General features: G+C 52.1%; 1 protein-coding gene across 8 annotated transcripts in view; it reads right to left on the reverse strand.

Annotated features, from left to right (window-relative positions):
- Positions 1 to 21,812, reverse strand: part of MYO9B (myosin IXB) — a 90,139-nt gene that overhangs the window by 45,714 nt on the left and 22,613 nt on the right. For all 8 annotated transcript variants that reach the window (XM_077331854.1, XM_077331855.1, XM_077331852.1 and 5 more), the window contains exons 2-8: positions 20,448 to 21,357; positions 13,143 to 13,237; positions 12,730 to 12,792; positions 11,541 to 11,640; positions 9,173 to 9,273; positions 7,805 to 7,934; positions 1,232 to 1,321 (exon numbers count right to left, since the gene is read on the reverse strand). In XM_077331854.1, the coding sequence (XP_077187969.1) occupies positions 1,232 to 1,321; positions 7,805 to 7,934; positions 9,173 to 9,273; positions 11,541 to 11,640; positions 12,730 to 12,792; positions 13,143 to 13,237; positions 20,448 to 21,299 (1,431 nt within the window). In that variant the 5' untranslated portion in view covers positions 21,300 to 21,357. The remainder of the gene's footprint in view (positions 1 to 1,231; positions 1,322 to 7,804; positions 7,935 to 9,172; positions 9,274 to 11,540; positions 11,641 to 12,729; positions 12,793 to 13,142; positions 13,238 to 20,447; positions 21,358 to 21,812) is intronic.

Raw genomic sequence — 21,812 nt, forward strand, 5'->3', positions numbered from 1 at the left:
GAAATTGTACAGGTTTTTAATTGTTAAATGCTGTTGTGAACCACTTAAGACTGTTCAGAGAGGGGTGGCCTATAAGCCTTAATATCAATCAATCAATCAATCAATCAATCAATCAATCCCTCTTTCTCCCTTCAGAGGCAGGTATTATCCAAACCAATCTGATCCAGGCTACAAGAAAAACCTGTTATTTGGCACATAAAAAGAAACATGGGATTTCCTGAGATTCATCCTCTTAAAGATGTATACAAAAGAAGAAACAGGGCGTAAGAGACCATAACACTTGTTCTTCCTGAGTATTGCCATGCCTATGATCTACAATACAGAGAGGAGCTAGAGCATCTGTTTTGCACAGTGGGGTGACCTCCAGAGTCAGTTCCCAGAGCAAAGGATCTTAAAGTGGCAGCAGGTAAGGAAGATCTCACTTTTCCTGAGACCCTGGAAAGCTTCTGGCAGTCAGAGGTCACAACACCTGACCTCTGACAAAGGCCCATACTCATAGAAGAGTCCCCCTGCTGAACTCCTCACAGCTGTAAACAGCCGCCCATTTTTCATGTCTCCAGCCATACCCCAAACCCTAGAGGAAGCTGAAATCTCATCCTTCCCCCTCCAACCCACAGATATTAATATGTGAGCTACGTGAGCCACTGTAGGGAGAGGAATGGGAAGGTGGTTGGGAGCCGCTTTGAGCCTCCTTCGATTAGGGAAAAGCGGCATATAAGAACCAACTCTTCTTCTTCTTCTTCTTCTCCTTCTTCTTCTCCTCCTCCTCCTTCCCCCTTCTCCCTTCCTTCCTCTTCCTCTTCTCCTTCTCCTCCTTCTTCCCCCTTCTTCTTCCTCTTCCTCTTCTTCTTCTCGTTCTCCTTCTCTTTCTCCTCCTTCTCCTCCCCCTCCTCCTTCTTCTGTAGACCATGCATTCCCATTCAGTAGTCAGGCACAGGACCTGGGGGTTCATCCATTCTTGCCTTTTCACAGCAGCATCTCAAGACTCTCAAGTGCAGGAGGAAGCGTCTGCAAAAGCAAGCTGTGGAAGTGTGCCACCCATTCCCACTGGTCTCAAGATGGAGGAGAAATGGCCATTCATTATCTGGGGTTTCGGGAGCTGCTTACTTCCGAAGGCCAGTCTTCCCACCAAAGTCTAATGCAGACCCAGGCCTCTGCCTCACCCCGAGCTGGTCACCTTTGACCTCACCCCTTGTCCTTCTTCCTAAGGCTGCCCCTGCAGGGTACTCACTTCGCTGAGGCTGTAAGGCAGGATGAGCTTGTCATTGGCAGTCACCGTTTTTCTTTTGGTCAGCACTTCCACTAAGATTTCGCATTTTACCTAGAGGAGAAAGCAGGACTGAGAGACCCGGGAAAGCAAGTCTTGGCTGTCTTCCTACCGGAAGTGCTACCCTGCCCTTCCACCATGAAGCGGACGCTTGCCCCTTCTTCGCGTGATCCTTGCAACCTCTCTGAGGAGTAGGTGTCCAAGAAGCCCCTCCCCCTAGCAAGAACTGGAACCCGGGTCTCTCCTTTCGGAGTCTGACCTCCTAACCGGGACAATCCCTTGGCATTTTACTTATATAAACCCTTTTGGCTTTCATAGACCCCGCCCCCTCAGTTCAGCAACCAGCTCAGTCCCTACGGAGTGGCCGTAGGGCTGGTTTTAATTTTAACTATACATTTTAGAATCTTAAAGCCTAATTTAATGCACGTAATACATTTTCTGTAAGTCATCCTGAGCCTCTGGGGAAGGGTTGGGGTGTAAACGTAAAAGAGGGAGGGAGGGAGGAAGATTTTAAAAGGAAGGAAGGTAGGAAAGCAGACAGGCAGAAAGTAATAGCTCCCAAAGTGGCACAAAATAAAAACATAAGAATACTGCAGCAACCCAAAGAGAGCACAGCCACAAAAACAGTTGAACAACATGAAAATCCAGAAGATAGTTAAAAACCAGCTCAGAACATTTGAGTCCAGTCGTACCTTTAAGACCAACAAATTTTTATTCAAGGTATAAGGTCTTGTGTGCATGCACACTTCTTCAGATACAATTAAATAAAATTTCCTCAGCCATTACATAGAAGAAGAGAGAGGGTGGAAAGGGGAGTTAATTACCTAGAATAGTGATCCCCAACCTGTGGTTCGACTAATTGGAGGTGGGCCCCGAAGGACGCCTTCCCCCCCCCCGGCCCTTTACTTCATCCCCCCCGGCCCTTTACAACACACTTTGGGTGTCCTTGTCTCCCATCACTCCCAGATGGGACTATCTCGTTGCAGAGAAACAAGCTCAGGGTTCCCATGGATTTGTCATTGTCACGGGTTAAAATTCCCATGAAAACAAAACGTTCCTTATGTTCCTTGTTGTGGCGCGTCCGTATCTCATTTTGAAGGGATGTTTAAACATTACCATAGCGATCAGAGAGCGCTAGGGCAGTGGTTGAGAGTAGGGGAGTAAACTACCCCCCCCCCACCGGGCCTCAGTAAAAGGCGTTGAGTGGTCCCCGGTGATAAAAAGGTTGGGGACCACTGCCCTAGAAAATATTGTGTGGCTTTTGAGTCTAAGTGAAAAAGACATGCTCAAGACTTGAGGATATGGGGATTCAAATACTGGTCTCTACCCTGCATAATAGTTGCCCCCCTCAGTTCTGCGACATTCTACCTAAAATATAAAACTCTACCGGCATATTTTCACCTGCTGGATTCCCATGAGGGCCTTTCTATTTGCAAGATCTTGCGCCACCCGGCTTCTCGGTCCTCCATCAGCCCCGGCTCCATGGTAGGGGGGGTGGGGTGGCGATCCTAGTCCGGGACAGCTATGCCTTCAGGGCTCTCCCACCACCATCGATCCCAGGAGTTGAATGTGTTGGCCTGACGTGGGAATCGGTTGAGAACGTGGCCATCTGGGCGGTGTACCGTTCACCCACTGCCCCGCCCGATGCCCTGCTGGGCCTGCTGGAGGCGGCGGCCGCCTGGACATTGCAGTTCCCCAAATTATTAATTTTGGGGGACTTTAATGTCCATGCGGATTCGTCGGCTCCAGGACTTGGCCTGGACCTGGTGTCGGCCATGGCGACACTGGGGTTCTCGCAATTTGTTGCTGGTCCCACTCATCAGGCTGGCCATACCCTGGATCTGATCTTTGGTGCTGGTGTTGAGATCGATCTGGTGGCTAACAACATCGTTCCGTGGTCTGACCACCATACCCTGAAGGCTCGCCTACGGATGCCACCCCTCCCCTGTTTGGGTGACGGACGCATTTTAGTCCGCCCACGGAGACTTATGGAATCCGAAGGATTCCTGAATGCTCTGCGGGACCCGATGCCCTCCGGTGTCTCGTTGGAGGCCTTGGTGGAGGACTGGCAGTCCCGCCTGTTGGCCGCCATTGACGAGATAGCTCCTGAGCGCCCTCTCCGCCCTCGCCTCAAGCAGGCCCCGTGGTTTACCGCGGAGCTTCGGGAGAGGAAGAGGGAGGTGAGACGGCTAGAGCGAGTGTGGCGGAAGACCCGCGACGAAGCTACAAGAACATCTCATCGCACACTTATGAGGGCGTATGAGATGGCGGTGAAAGCGGCAAAGTGTGACTACTTTGCTGCGGAAATCGCGTCCGCTAGCTCTCGCCCAGCCCAATTATTTAGGATAGTTCGGACCCTTACTGCCCTCGAAGGAGGGCATCAAAATAGTAGTCAATTGGAACTAGGCTGCGAGGCTTTTGCGAGCTATTTTGCGGATAAGATCTTGTCGCTCCGTCGTGACCTTACTGCCACAGTTGATACAGTTCGTGAACTAGAAGCTCCGTGGCCGTTACGGGGGATCAGGTTTGATGGCTTCAGGCGGCTCTCTTTATCCGAAGTGGACAAATTGCTAGGGTCGGTGAGGGCGACCACTTGCCCCCTTGATCCCTGTCCGTCATGGTTGCTTAAGATCAGCGACCCACGGATAGGTGTTCCCCTGAGGGAGATTATAAACCTCTCCCTTACATCGGGAGAATTCCCTCAGCGGCTCAAGGAGGCAGTGGTTCGCCCTCTTCTGAAAAAACCATCGCTGAATCCGCGGGACCCCGCCAGCTACCGCCCGGTATCGCATCTTGCATTCCTGGGCAAGGTGGTTGAGAGGGCCGCCGCGGACCAGCTCCTAGCATTTTTGGAGGAAACTTCGGCCCTTGATCCATACCAGTCTGGCTTCCGTCCTGGCCATGGGGTGGAGACTGTGCTGGTCGCCCTGACAGATGATCTCCGGCGCCAGCTGGACCGGGGCGGGTCGGCCATTCTCGTGCTATTAGACCTGTCAGCCGCAATTGATGTGGTTGACCACGAGCTCTTGGTTCACCGCCTCGCTGATACTGGGATTGGAAGGGTGGCTCTTAAATGGCTATCCTCCTTTCTAGAGAACAGATCACAGAGGGTCGATGTGGGGGAGGAGTTATCCGACTCCTTTGCACTCCCATGTGGGGTACAACAGGGAGCGGTGCTCTCCCCCACGTTATTTAACATCTATATGCGTCCCCTGGCTCAGCTGGTACGGAGTTATGGGCTTGGGTGTCACCAGTACGCTGATGATACCCAGCTCTATCTCTTGATGGATGGCCGGCCAGATCTCCCCCCAGAAAAATTCGCCAGTTGTTTGGAAGCAGTGGCTGGATGGATCAGGAAGAGCCGCCTGAGACTCAACCCCTCTAAGACGGAGGTCCTTTGGCTGGGCCGAAGGGAGCAGGAACAGGAAGCGCGTCTTCCCTGCCTGGACGGGGTACAATTGTCATCTGTGCCCCAAGCCAGGAATTTGGGAGTGATTCTGGATGCCTCACTTTCCATGGAGGCCCAGGTCACTAAGGTAGCCCGGACGGCGTTTCTCCATCTACGCCAAGCTCGGCTACTAGCGCCCTACCTGCCCCCGGAACACCTGGCCACTGTGATCCATGCAACGGTTACTTCTAGATTAGACTTCTGTAACTCGCTCTACGCGGGCCTACCCTTGTCTCTAACCCGGAAGTTACAGCTGGTACAGAATGCAGCTGCACGGGTCCTCACTAAATCATCTTGGAGGTCCCATGTTCAGCCTCTGCTGAAGCAGCTGCACTGGTTGCCAGTTTGTTTCCGGATCAGGTTCAAGGTTTTGGTACTAACCTTTAAGACTATACGCGGCTTGGGTCCTGCATACTTGAGGGACCGCCTATCTCCTTATGCCCCCCGCAGGGCACTTCGCTCTGCGGGTAAGAATCTGCTGATGATCCCAGGACCCCGGGAGGCACGCCTGGCCTCGACAAGGGCCAGGGCCTTTTCGGTCCTGGCCCCTACCTGGTGGAATGAGCTCCCTGAAGAGCTGCGGGCCCTGTCGGAGCTCTCCGAGTTCCGCAGAGCCTGCAAAACGGAGCTCTTCCGCCAGGTGTTTGTCTAAGGCCGGGTGATGGCCCGGGGCTAAGATCGGACCCCTCTCCCCGGAGGGGGGAGGCCAGTACTAGACTGACCTGGTTCCCCAGAGTGTTCCATCCTATGCCCAATTATCCTCCGTTCCCTTCTGCTCATCCAGTGGGCCTGTACGGGAATAGTTTTTAATCGCCATCATTGTGACTTAGTCATTGTTTTAATGGGGTTTTAATGGGAATTTTAATGGTTAATATATTGTATTTGTTTTAAAATGTTGTGAACCGCCGCGAGCCGGTTTCCGAGAGCGGCGGTCATACAAATCAAATAAAAAAAAAAAAAAAGAGTTCTCCTTTACTTCAAATGTGTCTTGGGAAAGATTTCACCAAATATCTGCGCCTAAAAGATTGCCAATTGTTTTGGAGTGCCCAGCTTTCTCTGCCCAACGAGTTCTACTTGTCAGATCTAAATTCCTTTTGCAGTTCCAGGTCCCTTATTATGAAATGCTATCCAAAAAGGATCCTACTGAGCTTGCCAAGGTAGCCAACGGTCTTGGGAATATGCTCCAAATATATAATGACTGTTTGTTAATGCGGAAGCGTAGCTTTGTATAATTTATTCTTGATATTTGTTCTCTCTGGACTGTGATTTACTGTGCCAGGACTCTCACAATCCTATCGCTCATCTACTGTAACCTGCCACCCCTTTGCCTTCATAGAATCAGCCTCTCCGTCAGATGGCAAGCCTCTGTCTAAAAATGTCCAAAGATGGAGAACCCACCACCTCCCGAGGAAGCCTGTTCCACTGAGGAACCGCTCTAACTGTCAGGAACTTCTTCCGGATGTTTAGATGGAATTTCTGTTGAATTAATTTCATCCCATTCGTCCTGGTCTGTCCCTCTGGGGCAAGAGAGAACAATTCTGCTCCATCCTCCATATGGCACCCTTTTAAATACTTGAAGATGGTTATCAGATCCCCTCTCAGTCGTCTCCTCTCCAGGCTAAACAGACCAAGCTCCCCCAACCTTTCTTCATATGTCTTGGTCTCCAAACCCCTCACCATCTTTGTTGCCCTCCTCTGGACACGTTCCAGTTTGTCAACATCCCTCTTCAACTGGGGTGACCAAAACTGAACACAGGACTCCAAGTGAGGCCGAACCAGAGCAGAGTAAAGCGATACCATCACCTCCCATGATCTGGACACGATACTCCGTTTGATACAGCCCAAAATCCCATTTGCCTTTTCAGCTACTGAGTCACACTGCTGACTCATGATCAATGTGTGGTCTATGAAGACTCCTAGATCCTTTTCACACATGCTACTGCCAAGACAAGTCTCCCCCATCTTATATTGGTGTATTTGGTTTTTCCTACCTAAATGCAGAACTTTACTTTTGTCCCTATTGAACTTCATTTTATTCAGTTTAAGCCCACTTCTTGAGCCTATCAAGATCATCCTGTATTCTGTTGCTGTCTTCAGTTGTGTTTGCTACCCCTCCCAGTTTATCATCTGCAGATTTAATAAGTATCCCCTCTAATCCCTCATCCAAACCATTTATAAATATGTTGAACAACACAGCCCCCCTGACAGATCCTTGGGGGTACTCCACTTGTCACTCTTTTCCAAGAAGATGCTGAACCATTAACAAGTACCCTCTGGGTACCATTTGTCAACCAGTTGTTGTTCCTTAAATAAGACTTTGTTAGTCTTAAATGTGCCACTGGACTCAAACTTTAGTCTGCTGTTTCAGACTAACGTGGCTACCCACCTGAATCCAAAAACCAACACAGTAAACAAATCCTAAACCAGCAGTGCAAAGATGTGAGAAAAGTGACCTTTGGAAAATACCTAACAATCAAACTAAATGGGCAAAGCACGTGCAAATACCTGTAGAAAGGTGTTCTATTAGGGAGGTGTTACCACAAAGAAGGCCCTGCCGCCAACAGTCATTCTGTTCAAGAGCTGGGGTATAAAGGACCTCTCCAGAAGATCATAACTGAAAAGCAGGTGTACGCAGGCAGAGAAGATCTTTTAAGTGCCCTCATCCCAAACCACTTTAAAAACTTCGAAGGTCATGACCAGCACTTTGTGTTTGGGAAACTTCCAGTTGTAGGATTGCTCACCAAAAGCTTCTGGACCACAGTCTAGCGATGCTACCCTGACTCCAGCAGTTTGGCACAAATACAGTATAACTTCAGGAACAGGGGAATACTCGGTAAATATTTTGAGCTCTGCCATAATTTATTTTGATCGCACACAATTAACATAAAACTGAGGAAGACCGGCAAAAGTAGTTTATACCTAGAATGCTAATCTTGGTTGTGACTTATGGTTACTCTTAAATATCTTGCCCGGCTTCATCTTGACATCCATATATTATAAGACTATATTTCTGCAACCAAAACTTACAGGATTTATTGAACCGAGCATTTTTACCCTTGGTTGAGATCTAGAAACAAGGCATGAGATACCTTCAGAAGCAGAGACAGGATGTCTAGCACTTCAGAAGGGCCAACTTCCAGCCCTTCATCCTGACCAGCTGCCTTCTTCTTGTAGGTGACGTTTCCCAGGTAAAGAATCGCGGAGAGTACTGAAAAAATCCTGGGGAAGAAAAAACGCAGGGAAAAGCAGGGAATATTTTCTCTCTTCAGCTAGAAAGTTTAATCTACCCCCAACGGTTAAATATTTAAAGCATTTATAATCCTCCCACTCTGTTAAAAACATCCAAAAAGACTTTCAGCACAAGTGGTAAACACCAGTGCAATCAAAGCATAGAGGGAAATGTTGGCGGGTGAACCATTGCGGAATCTTCCTTGAATATGCCCCCTCTCTGTGTCACTTGTGGAAGGCCATTCCCAAAACTGAGTTGCTTCATGCCCTCCAAAGTGACTCCTGCTGTCCCCCCCCCCACACACATTTGTACAACTGCTTGCATTTTAGGATCCAGGCTCAGCAGTCGAGCAGCTTCTCTGCACACAGGAGGTGCTAGGGCCTCCCCGGTGGAAGCAGCCAGACCCCTCCAGCTGAGTTCGGACTACTTTGCTTAGCAAAGGCTCTCCAGGCCCTCAGGAAGAGAAAGATCTTTCTCCACACTGGATCCCAATGATCCATATTCAATCCATTTTAACTAAAAGAACCAAAACAACGAGCAAGGAATGTGCTATGGGGCCTGGGGCAAGTTTTCATTTAGTAAGGTTTAAGAGCCCATAAGCCATACACCTAAAAATTCAAAATTATTTCCCCTTTGCCCACTTGCATGTTGGCTCTACTAGGGTCACATATGACCAGAGATTTTTGAGCTTTTGGGTGTGGTGCGCCACTTAAAAAAAATATGCACAAATCAATAAAATGACAAAAGCTGCCACTGAACCCCCTTCACAGACTGGGCAAGACTGAGACACAAGCTCTGTACAAATGGGAGCCACGAGGACCCAGCGGCTGGTGTGACAGACTCGGAGCTGGGAGATCCAGCTTTGTGTCCCTGCTCTGGCATGAAACTTGGAAAACGGTGGGCCGTTCCTGGTTCCTCTGCCCAGCCTACCTATGATCTACGGGCCAGCTGAGAGAAGATGGGAGAACAGCGTCCTATCCCCCCAGCCCTTTGGTGGGAGGCTCATAGAATCATAGAGTTGGAAGGGGCCATACAGGCCATCTAGTCCAACCCTCTGCTCAACGCAGGCTCGGCTAACAGGGCCCTAATTAAAATGTTTGTCATGCCAGATGCAGCGCACACAGTAACACTCTCATTGCTACAGGTGGCCTGACCCACAAATCTTCCCCTTCCGGTGTAGGGGGGGGCACAAATCAAACCAAGCAGCTTGCACAGGATCCCGACTCACTGTTTCTTTGTCGCTGGGAGGAACCCCACCATCTCCATGGCTTGCTTGAGCCGTTCAAAGTCATGCTGCAGGTCTTCTCCGTCTTCGATCTTCAAGTTATGCTGTTAAGAAAGAGGCAGGCCCACTCAGAGAATCCACAGGGACAATCCCAGGACTCTCCACTAAGATGCCAGGAACCAGAAAGGAAGACTACAAGTTGTTATTCATTCTGAAAAGTTTAGAATTGCAGGGTTTTGACACCATGTTTCCGGGGGGGGGGGGGGAATAAAGTAAGAATGACCTTGAAAACATCCCAAAACCTTATGATTAGTGCAGGCTTTCTCAACCAGGGTTTCATGAAACCCTGGGGTTTATTGACAACCCGGAAAGGATTTCCAGAATGAGTGGGAGTTGATTGATTTTTAAGATATTCTGCCTTGCAAGAGATTGTACTTCCCAATGAGAGGAGGAGGAGGAGGAAGAGGAAGAAGAAGAGTTGGTTCATAGATGCCACTTTCCTCTACCCGAAGGAGTCTCAAAGCGGCTTACAGTCACCTTCCCTTTCCTCTCCCCACAACAGACACCCTGTGAGGTGGGTGAAGCTGAGAGAGCCCTGATATCACTGTTTGGTCAGAACAGCTTTATCAGTGCTGTAGCCCAAGGTCACCTAGCTGGCTACATGTGGGGGAGGAGCGGGGAATCAAACCTGGCTCACTAGATTAGAAGCTGCCACTCCTAGCCACTACACCAAGCTGGCTCTCAAAAGGCTGCTATCACCTCCAACCAAAGAACTTCTAAGTGGAGCAAACTTCCAGCTGGGCCACGTTGCACAATGCTGGCACGGACTTCCTAGTATGTTGACCAGTGCCAATTCTTTCCCAAGGCCCAAGGTCTGGAGATGCCAAGCAGGGCTGGCATCAGCACAGCACCAAAGAGTTTCTAGGAGGCCCCACTGCTGCCCACTGCCACCTCCCCCTCCCCGGCTAGTACTCTCTCACCCATACTTCCAGCTGCATGCCAAGGAAAAGGGGCTGAGGCTACGGGCAGTGGGAAGCCAAATCAGCAGACGGGCAAAGGAAACAAAGGGGGTGAGAGGATTGGGGAGTGAGCAGGGTCTAGTAGTGGGAAGAGGAAGAGAGGGGGACCTTGGGAAATCTGTCCAGAAACCTGGAACCAACCATAAGAAACAGGAGAATGAAAATCACCGAGCATTTCATAGAAACCGGTTATAAGGAAGGCAGCCCTTTTCTCCCCTCTAGTTGATGGTGAGGGAGTCCCCTAAGGACACGGCCAGCATGCTCAGGTCCAGTTAAATGGCACTGTTTCCCAGCATTCCCCGCCCTCTTCCTGGCAGCCGCCAAGCAGCCAACAGGGCCTTTGCTGAATGATAGAAGCACCACGGGGCTTTCACTGTATTCGCAAAGGACTCTTTATAACTGCCGTCCACGCGAGGCAAACATTATCCACCTATTCACTAAGGGGGTGGGGGGGAGGGAGAAAGGCAGCCCACCTTTTCATTTCAGTTTGGCTTTAAGTCAGACAAAAACATAATACACAAAATCAATAATGTCAGTTTGGGCAGGTGGTGACTTCTGCTTGACTACCAAATGAGTACACCGCTGCCTCAGACGGTGAGCGGAGAGGGCAGCAAAAGAGGTTCACATAAACAAAACCCCTTGATGCTCAACCTGCCCTTTTCAACACTGTGCAACATGGAGGTGATGCTCTTGGCTACAGCGGGGGGTGGGGGTGGATGATAACTTTCGTAGTTTGTTATCTTTCTGTTTGAAAATGTAGTGCTGGATCATTCTCTCAGACAATGTGAAATGCTGGTTTTAGGCAGATTGTGAGCAGTTGGGCAGGAAGGGATGTGCCAGCGTTTGTCTCTTGTGGCCCTTCCTTGCACACCTAGGGAATTACTCAACATCACTGTGGGATGGTAGGTGAATTTCCTCCAGGCCAGGCTGGATGGGGGATCACTGGGGCATGAAATTGGGGTCACTATGGGTGGGCATGTAGCTGTGAGTTCCTGCACTGTGCAGGGGGTTGGACTAGATGACCCTGGAGATCCCTTCCAACTCTGTGATCATATGAATGTGAGTTCTGGATTGGTGATCACATTCACACTATAAATAGAAAGGAAGTGGCATTTCATGAGAAGAGGAGGAGGTGGCAGCAGTGGTGCTCCAAAATACACAAGGAGGTATCTCTTCATAGCCACCCTAATCCGCCACTGGAAGACCCACGACCCTTTTGTCCTCTGGATGTGGAGTGGAGCATGCATTAGAGCAGAACACTCCGTAGGCTTGCTCTGCCCTCCAGAGTGGCTGAGGACAAAACATCCTTTGCATCTGTTGGCCAGATCTGGGCACAGAATATCATCGTGTACCTGGTTGAGGTAGAAGTAATCTTCAGGCTGCTTGAGGTGGAATTCCTTGCGTTCCTCTTCACTGGCACCAAGCAGTAAATAGTAAAACACATGGTAATTCCTGCAAGAGCAAAGAAGAAGAGCTGGGTTTTTTGAACTCCCAAAGGGTCTCAAAGCAGCTTGCAACTGCCTTCCTCACCCCACACCCAGTGAAATAGGTGAGGCTGAGACAACTGGCCCAAGGTCACCCAGCTGGCTGCATGTGGAGGAGCAATGAACCAAACCCAGTTCTTCAGATTGGAGGTGGCTGCTCTAATCTGGCTCTAAGGCACACTTTGGCTGGCTCAGCCATCCCCCCCCCCCCCCCCATTCTCAGGCAGCTCAGGCAGAATGAGGAGCCCACCCTTGGTACTGGCTGCTGGAAGGGAACCTACAGCCAGGAAATAGCGTGCAAAATCACAGCTGTGTGACCGGCCGCAGCCTTTCTTTTTACTGCGGAATCTCTTTGGCAAGGCAGGCTGTAGCACAGGGAAAGACAACACGCTGTGGCGCATCCCCATTTGGTGTGCATGGGTGGTTCAAACCCAGACTCTCCCCTGCAATGAGCTTGGCAGCAGGTCCTGAGGAGACCTTGCAGACGGTCCTGGCTTCCTTCCACTAAGAGGAGCCTCACACGAGCCAGCAGGCAGCAGTGAGGGAGCTTTTCAAACCAGCAAGACTCTGCATGGTGCTGAAGGGGCAAAGATTGCAGATGTCGCCCTCCTGTTGGGTCAGACCGCTCTCTGCCCAAGAACTGCTGCTGGTGAGAGGTCCAAGGAGACACGGGGCAGCTGGAAATAATAGTGGGCTGGGGGGGCGGGGGCAGAAGATAGTCTCAGCATGCTGAAAGGCTGGATTTGAATCCCTGTCTTTGCAACTTGAAAGGACTTTCTCTGCCTGAGCTCCTGGAGAACCTCCTGCCACGACTGTCCCCCTCAGTTCTCCAAGCTGACCACTCCCCCCGACTCCCATTTCTTCAGCAGAGCCCTTTCAGAGCCACCCTCACCTCCCCGCTCTGCAGCTTCCTCCTGCCCAGCGACTCATTGGTCAACCACCCGAGCCCACTTTCCTATCTGGGGGACGTACAGTACAGATCTCTGACCTATAACGCAAGAAGGACACTGAGCTGCTCCAGAGAGATCCCATGAGGGTGTGGCCCTCCATGACTTACCTTTCGTTCTTTTCCCGAGACACCAAACGAGATTTTTCGAGCAAATACTTTTCAACGACGGCCCTGGAACCCAGCAGAGGAGATAGCATCAGGAATAGAGTGGAGGAACCACACAGCCACAGCTTCCTCAAGGGGGCTCTGCTCTGCTCTGCTGCGGCATCCAAATGGAAATGTGCTTTATGGGGGGTGGACCACACAGCTCTGCTACCCAACGTCTGCACTATGATCATTCCCTACACTGGAAAGCCTGCTGTCATAACTCGCCTTGAACCTGTTTCCTTCAGTGCCCTTAAGAAGGGGAGAATTCTTCTGGCGTTCCTAAGGTCATGTTCCTGAAGGCTGCCCTCCCCCCCAAAAAAATTACATCTTTTCACGGCTGCCCCAATCCTCTAGCCAGCCAGTGAGCCACTCACCCCCGCACAATGCCGTTCTCCAGATAGTTGACCTGGATGAATTTCCCGAAGCGGCTGGAGTTGTTATTATGGGCCGTCTTGGCATTTCCAAACGCCTGCAAAGGAAGCAAAAGAACATTTCTCTCTCAAGACTTGGGGCCCAACGTCAGGCCCAGATGTCTGGAATGCCTCTATAGCAGGTCACCCAAAAGACGTTTGGCCCACACTGGCAGCAACCTCTGCCCACACTTGTGCCAGGCGATGGGCTCTGTTCTCGTTGTTTTGTCTTAAAAGGGCATTGTGGAGATGGAAAAGGGGCAGAAAAGGGCAAAAGGAACGATTCAGCAGTGGGCGCACCTCCACCTGGAGAAAGGCTGAAGAACCTGGGACATTTCAGCTTCCAGAAAAGACGGTGCTGTTGGTGTGATAAAGGTATATAAGCTTATGCCTACAGCCAGCTTGGTGTGGTGGTTAAGAGTGGTGGTTTCTAATCTGGCGAGCCAGGTTTGATTCCTTACTCCTCCCCCACAGCTGGGTGACCTTGGACTCCCCAGCACACAGATAGAGCTGTTCTGACCACTGGGTGGTCAGAACAGGGTGTCTGTTGTAGGGAGAAGGGAAGGCAAATGTAAGCCGCATTGAGACCCCTTCAGGTCGAGAAAAGTGGCATAGAAGAACCATCTTCTTCAGTAATATCAGGGCTCTCTCAGCCTCCCCTTCCTCACAGGGTGTTTGTTGTGGGGAGAGGAAAGGAAAGGCGATAGGAAGCCGCTTTGAGTCTCCTTCGGCTAGAGAAAAGCGGCATCTAAGAACCAACTCTTCTTCTAATCTGGCAAGCGGGTTTGATTCCCTGCTCCTCCCCCCACATGCAGCCAGCTGGGTGACCTTGGGCTCATCACAGACTGAGCAGGATTCAGGACTTTGCCAGCCTCCCCTCCCTCATAGGGTGTCTGTTGTGGGGAGAGAAAAGGGAAAGGGAATGGTAGAGAAAAGCCTTCCGGTAGAGAAAAGCCTTCTGGTATAAAAATCAACTCTTCTAGAGCAGAGAGAACATTTTCTCCCTCTATCCAGGAGGCACCAACGAATCTGGCAACTGATGCAGGATGAGCAGAAGGAAACACATTTTTGATCAGTCTTGAAGATGGAATACAGCTGATGGATGCAGTGATGACTATGAGCATAGAACCATAGAACCATAGAATCATAGAGTTGGAAGGGGCCATACAGGCCATCTAGTCCAACCCCCTGCTCAACGCAGGATCAGCCCAAAGCATCCTAAAGCATCCAAGAAAAGTGTGTATCCAGCCTTTGCTTGAAGACTGCCAGTGAGGGGGAGCTCACCACCTCCTTAGGCAGCCTATTCCACTGCTGAACACAGACGGCTTTAAAAGGAGGGCAGACAGATTCATGGAGAAGTCCATCAGCGGCTACTGGCCATGGTGTGTCAAGGGAGCCTCTATGGTCAGGGGCAGAGAACACCAGCACCAGGGGGCAACATCAGGGGGAGCCTCAGCCTCTGTGCCCTGGTGCTGGCCCTCCAGAGGAACTGATCGGTCACTGCATGACATGGGATGCTGGGCTAGATGGGTCCTTGCTGGCCTGATCTAGCGGGGCAGCTCTCTACTGCTACTCTTGTGCCATGTACTTCCTTCACCCTATGTGCATGGCCTCACCTTTCAAGAGGGAGCTGGCTACAAAGGCAACATTTTCAGAGCACTAGCTCAGATCTCTGGAATAGGTGGGGGGAAACCAGACATCTGACTCATTTAACCTCAGGTTGTGACCATAGTCAACGTCCTTGTGACATCACAAGGATGAATCAGACCCGCAGTAATGGGTTTAAACTATGGACAGAAAGGGACCGGCTAGATATGGGGGGGGGGGGGTCACAGAGTAGTTTGGCAATGAAATGCATTCCTCAGGAGGTTGTGAGCTCCCTCTCACTGCTGGCTTTAAGTAGCGGCTGGACAGAGACTTCTCCTGGATGCTTGAGGCCGATCCAGCATTGATCAGTGGGTTGGACGAGGGGGCCTTGATGGCCCCCACCCACTCTAGGATTCTCTGCAAAGCCGAGGGACAAGAGTCTGCCTTAAACATTGCAAAAAGTCATTGTGTGTTTCTTGTTGTGGGGTCAGAAGGAAACCCAAGTCAACGGTGGTGATGCTGCCCGGCTTTTCCTATTCTGTCCCCCGTGGAAGTGACATTATCTTCACTGCTTCATGTGCACACAGTAATTTCTGGCCCTGCAGACTGAGTAACACACTGGCAGTTTCACCCAGTGACTCCTAGTCCTTGATTCTAGGAAGTCCTGTGTGCCCAGCGCCTGGTCCTGTGTACGTTTGACCAAGAGGTGACCTCCCTTTTCCCCCAAAGGATCAGTGTGGCTGACGGAAGCCTTGGCCTCAGAACCAGGGATTTTGCCAGCGAGGAATCCGTGCCATCTAAATAAATGTATAATTATTTATAAATAAATAAATATATGATAAATAAAATCTTCCCACCAGTCTCATTCTGCTGTGTGCGCATGAGGTGTGTGGCCAAAGATTAGGGGATTATGCTCTGCAGTTGCTAGGAAAGGCTTTCTTGAGTGGCACACCAACGTGATTGAATTGTTAGCAGCAACCAGCCGGGACACACGACTGTTGGACAAACAGACAGATTTCAAGGCTGATGGAAATGGATCCCCTGCGCCCCTCCCCCACCCCCTGCTGTTGCTCATGAAGGCAGCAGGCTTTAAAGGGCCTTGCAATGACCTCATACATTTGGCATTCAGTGGAAGCAAGGAGCAAAATTTCCCAAAACGGATTTGCAAGGGGGGGAGGGCGGGACAGGGCGAACCACAAGGAAACCCATGGCCAAACAGCAACACAACACTAAGGGGCTGCTTGTCAGGAGGGCAGCTGGGGATCCTAGGCTGCCAGTCTGCACAAGGTGCAATCCTCAACTGCCTGCACATTGCTTCAGATGACCAGCGTGCCCCCAAACTGGCACGGCCCAAAGATATGCCAGTGTACGTGTAACACAGGCTGGCATAGCCTGAAGATGTTGGTAGTGGCTTAAAGGCCATACGTGGTCTGGCTCCAGCGTATGTGAGGGACTGCCTGTCTGCCCACGTAGCTACTTTTCATATTGTTCCAGCTACCCTGCCTTCCACAGTGGGGGCAAGCATTCAGACATACAGATGTTGGCTGTTAATCACTGCCCTGCCAGCACGAGGTCATCCAACCTGGATGGGGGGGGGGCAACTGGCAGTGGCACACTCCACCAGGAACCTGGGCATGGAGGCCCAGGTCGCAAGAGCAGTGCAGCTGGTGTTCTACCACCTGTGCCAGGTGTTCTACCACCTAGGCAGATTACCAGCACCCTACTTGGCCACAGTGATCCATGAGACCGTCACCTCCAGACTGGTCTTCTGCAACTTGCTTTATGTGGGCTTGCCCTTATCCTTGACCTGGAAACTACAACTGCTGCAGAATGCTCTTACGGGAACACCCTGGAGGGTCCATATTCAGCCCGTGCTCCAACAGCTGCAATGGTTACCAGTTGAATACCGGATTAAGCTTAAGGTCCTGGTAATTACCTCTGAGGCCATATGCAGCTTTGGTCCAGGGTACCTGAGCCGGCCTCCTGTCTGCTCATGCTCCCAAAGAGCACTATTCTTGGCAACCACCAACCAGCTAATGATCCCTGGCCCCCCAAGAAGCACATTTGGCCTTAATTAGGGCCAGGTCGTTCTCAGTCCTGGTGGAATAAGCTCCCAGAAGAGATTCAGGCCCTGCCAGAACTACCACAGTTCTGTGGGGGCCTGCAAAATGGAGCTCTTCTACCAGGCATTTGGTTGAGGCCAATGACAACATTTTTCGGGCTCCCAGAACCCCCTCCCATCCAGACACACTCATTCTACAGACGTGTGAAACTAATGTTAGTGTGACTAAACGTTCTGTTTCTACCCATGTTATGTTACAATTGTAAAGTTGCTGCATTGTTAATGACACCTTTACTGAAATATATTGTACTGTATTATGCAATTCATGTTTTTTGTAAACTGCCCTGAGCCGGGCAAGGGAGGTACATAAATCTAAATCTGTAAAACGCTCCGCGGGAAAGGTATAAAGCCCTAAGGGCTAAGTGGGAGGAGAAAGCGGCGGAGCCTGTCTGTGATAATAACTCGGAGGGGCCAATCAGGAGCTGCGAAGCAGCTCCCGACTGGCCTCTCTGAGTGCCACTTGGAGGCCAAGTGGCCAATAGGGAGGCGCGCACAGTGTGCCTCCCCATTGGCCACTTGGCCCACCCTGGACTGGCCGCGCAGATGGTTCACCGCCGGGAAAGGAGCAAGGCATGGCAGGCCTGCTCGTTTCCTGGCGGCGAACCAGGGACCTTGGCCCGGGGACGGGGGCCCACAGGCCTCCTCCTGCTGACGCCGCTATGTTGCACTGTGGGGGGGGGGGCCCTGCCTCCCCAACCGTTTTCCCCCCAACCCGCCCTTGGCCCCTTGCCCGCCACTACCCCCCCAAGCTGCCTGCCATTGCTGGCCTGCTGGAGGCCCACCTTCCGCTCCTGCCAACCGCCATGATGCAGGTAAGCGCCCTGCCAAACGGCCCCCCCTACCCCCACCAGCGCTTTTACTTCCCCCACCCCCATCACCCCCCCAGCCGCCGCTGCTCCACCATTATCTCCCCACCCCCTACACCCCCACCCAGCGACCCGGTTTAACGACGCCCCCTCCAACCTACCCGACACGGTGCCTCCACCCCCCCCCGCCGCGGTTCCCCCGACCCACCCACCTGCACATCACAATCTTCCGCCCCCTCAACCTCCCCCAAACTCGCCCCTGCCATCCACGCAATCCCCCCAGGATACCCCGCCCCACTCACCACCGTCCGCAGCCTTCCCGAGGCCCCTGGGACAGCCTCGTCGCATCGCCCATGCACCGAGGTTGCCCCTGGCCACACCAGCACGTCCCTGCCACCTCCGCTGCTGCCCAGAGCCTTCTGGTGGGCTCTGGGACAGCCTCGCCACGTCATTGACGCGATGCAGCTGTCCCTGGCCCCGAAGAAGGTTGCCACACTTTGCGCAGCCGGCTGCCTGACCTTCTGCCCGGCCGAGAGACAGCCTTGCCGCAGCGACGCTGCGCCTGGGCACCAGATACGGGTTCACACCGCTGTGACCCAGGCCCAGCCCACATCTCTCCACCCTTCCCGCAGCAGCCTCCAGAACCACGTGGGATGCCTCTCTCAGGTAAGCTGGCTGGGGGAGGGGGGGCCCTCTATCCCTTCCCCTTTCCCCTTCTCCCCTTTCAAAGCCCATTTTTACAGATGGGCTTTGAAACTAATGAATAAATAAAACAAATAAATAAAGCTTCTGTCTATGCTTGGCAGGATCAGAGCCCCACACAGCAGCCCCATGGGTGCAGCTCCCAACAAGGGATGGCCTTGGAGCAGCTCTATATGCTCTCAGCTGTGCGTGAGTGAAGAAGAAGAGTTGGTTCTTGTATGCTGCTTTTTCTCTCCCCGAAGGAGGCTCAAAGCAGCTTACATTCGCCTTCCCTTTCCTCTCCCCACAACAGACACCCTGTGAGGTGGGTGAGGCTGAGAGCCCTGAGATTACCGAAGAAGAAGAGTTGGTTTTTATATGCCGCTTTTCTCTACCCAAAGTCTACCCTACTCACTAGTAACAAGTAGTACTTCCCTACTAAGCAAGCCAGAAGGGGCTGAATAGCCTTCCTGCATCGTATGCATCTGAGGCACCAATCCCCAAGAAGACAATACGGGAGACAAAACTGAATTTTAGCCACGGATTCTGCTCTGGCAGTGGACATGGGATGTGCCTTGCTCACTCACATACTCATTTCTGCATGCGTTTATTTAGGGGTTGGGTTTCTTCTTCCCGTGCCATGGGAAGAAGATAACAGCAACGCCAGCAGCATAATCTGCCGCTCCACGAAGCAAGCAGCCCAGCCACCACTTCCTGCATGAGGTTAGCAGCAGCTTCACGGTATTTCCCACCACAAGCGAATTCAGCCAATATCTTTTTTTGGGGGGGGGGAGGGTAGTTAGTGAGTTAATTAATTAATTATATATTTATCCCGCCACTCCCATGAAGGCTCATGGCGGCTAACAATAAGCATAAAACCCCCAATAAAACCCATAAACAATTGAAACTCAACCGATCAACCTTAAGAAACCTCCCAATACTCAGCGGCAAGCCACCCAGTTCTAACCAATAATAGACCTTGGGGTGGACAGAGGGGCTGATTTTTCTTCTTTAATCCGCCCCTAGTAGCCCCCCCCCATATGAGCCTCTTGTGGCGCAGAGTGGTAAGGCAGCTGTCTGAAAGCTTTGCCCATGAGGCTGGGAGTTCAATCCCAGCAGCCGGCTCAAGGTTGACTCAGCCTTCCATCCTTCCGAGGTTGGTAAAGTGAGTACCCAGCTTGCTTGCTGGGGGGTGAAACAGTAATGACTGGGGAAGGCACTGGCAAACCACCCCGTATTGAGTCTGCCATGAAAACGCTGGAGGGCGTCACCCCAAGGGTCAGACATGACTCGGTGCTTGCACAGGGGATACCTTTACCTTTACCTTTAGTAGCCCCATAGGGCTCGATGACAAGGGGGTTGACTCTTGCTTAGGCCCAGCAGGCTGATGTACGGAGGTGGAGACAGAATGGCTTGCCTATGGCCACCCTGAAAGGAGGGCTAGCTCCATGCTGAGGTATGGAGGTATGGAGCCACCCCCCTGGCCCCGAGCATATCATCTCTGCATAACACGCTGGTGGGCAGATGCAGAGATAGTGCAGCCTTTTAGCACCAACAGGGCTCAAAGGAGCACACACTCATGAATCCTACTCCACTCCCTCCTGGCCACAAATGCCCCGATGGCCTCATGCTTGGTGAGAGAGGCTGGGCCCAGCTTCTCCGTTCAGTGGCGCTGCTCCCTTGGCTGCAGGCCCTGCCAGAAAGGTTGGGACGACACTAAACCAGCAAATGGTAGCAGCCGAAGAGCGGAGGAGGGAGACGCAATCAAAAAGAAGCACAGAAACAGGGTGGAAGGCTGCACTGGGCATTGCAAGGCAGGTCCTTCCCAGGGCAATGGAAACTTAGCAATGGACCAGTTGCAGCCAGGGACGCTGGCTGATGCCCCACCCTAACTCCTCTACTGGCACTTACAGCTGCAGTTCACAAAATCTGAAGCGAAGAGGATGTTTTGGAAAGATCTTTGAGGACCTTGCGTACCAAACAAGGCTGGGCCAGCGATGGAAGGAAAGGCAACAGCTGAGGGCTTTCTACCCCCAAAAAAAGAGTAGGAACGATGCCAAACTCAGACTTTACCTCCAGCACAGGCCCAGCTCCCAGAATGGTCCTCTCTACCCCACTGGCGTAGCCCTTCTGGCTCAGGGCAGTGAGGCAGTGGATCAAGAAGTTGGTGCTCTGTGTCTTCCCGGAGCCACTTTCCCCCGAAATGACAATGCACTGGTTGATGCGCTTCTTGAGCATGGTGTGATAGGCCACGTCAGCAATGGCAAAGATGTGGGGCTCCAGCTTCCCCAGCTGGTGGTTCTGGTAGATCTGGACATATTTGGGGTTGTAGATGGGAAGGAACTGGAAGGGGTTGATGGCTATAAGGATGCTGCCCACATAGGTGTAGATCTTCTGCTTTAGGAATCGCCTCTTGAGGTTCTCCAGCAGCGTGGTCTCCGTCAAGTTGGGCAGGTTGCACAGGTCGTTGAAGTCTTCCTGCTGCCACGGGAGGAAGCCCCTTTCCACCAGTCGACGGGCTGCCTCCTCCCCCTCTTGCTCCCCCTCTGAGGCCAGCTGCATGTGGAAATACTTGATGGTCCCATCAGCGTTCCTCTCTTGCAAAAGGAAATAATAGCCTTCTTGCTGGGGGTGGTCATCCTGGGCCCGGCGAGGCCAGAGCAAGACCCTGTGCACGGGAGAGTCATTGCCGTCCAGCACCCACTCCTCTCCCCCAGACTCCTTCACCTCCACCAGCACATAGCACTTCGACGTGTCCAGGTCCAAGGCACCAGTGGCGTCCCGGATGACTTCAGCGGCGGTGGTGTCCTTTGTGGCTGTCACCCGGCAGCAGGAGGCCCTTCCCATCGAGAGTTGTGGGTAGACGTGGAGATGATAGGCCCCCCGGTCTTGGCACGTGCCACCACCGGCATCTTTTAAACTCATCCTGGTACGCGGCCTGCCTCAGCATGCCGGCCCGGCTTGTTGCGCTGTGCTCTGTTACCTGAAAGCAAGGAAAGAGAGCATTAAAGGCATGCCACGGCGCTTGGAAGGAGAGCAGGCCCTGGCCAGGGCAGGAGCACCGCCAGATGGAAAAGATGGGTGCCAGAGATGGGGGGAGGTCCAGCTGAAAAGGCCAAGTCCCTGAGCCACAGAGGGAAGACGGGCAGAAGCCGCACCTAGGAAGGCAGAAGACTGGAGCTGGACCAGAGAAAGGCGCCATCACTGGTGGCTCTTGCTGGGAGAGAAGCAAAAGGCTCTGGAGGGACTGCCTCATGGTTCACATTTATGGCCTGTTTCCCCACTCTGGCCTCCCCACCCCCATGCAAGAAGGCATCTCTGCAAGTTACTCAACAGGACAGGCAAACCGGCTCAGAGGTCACGGCACTGTTCCTCTGCAACCATGTCCGTGCTGACCCCGCTGGAAAGCCTTCCCATCCTCAGAGTGACCGGGTTTCT

Source organism: Paroedura picta, chromosome 4 (genome assembly GCF_049243985.1).
Source record: "Paroedura picta isolate Pp20150507F chromosome 4, Ppicta_v3.0, whole genome shotgun sequence".
Lineage (NCBI taxonomy): Eukaryota > Metazoa > Chordata > Lepidosauria > Squamata > Gekkonidae > Paroedura > Paroedura picta.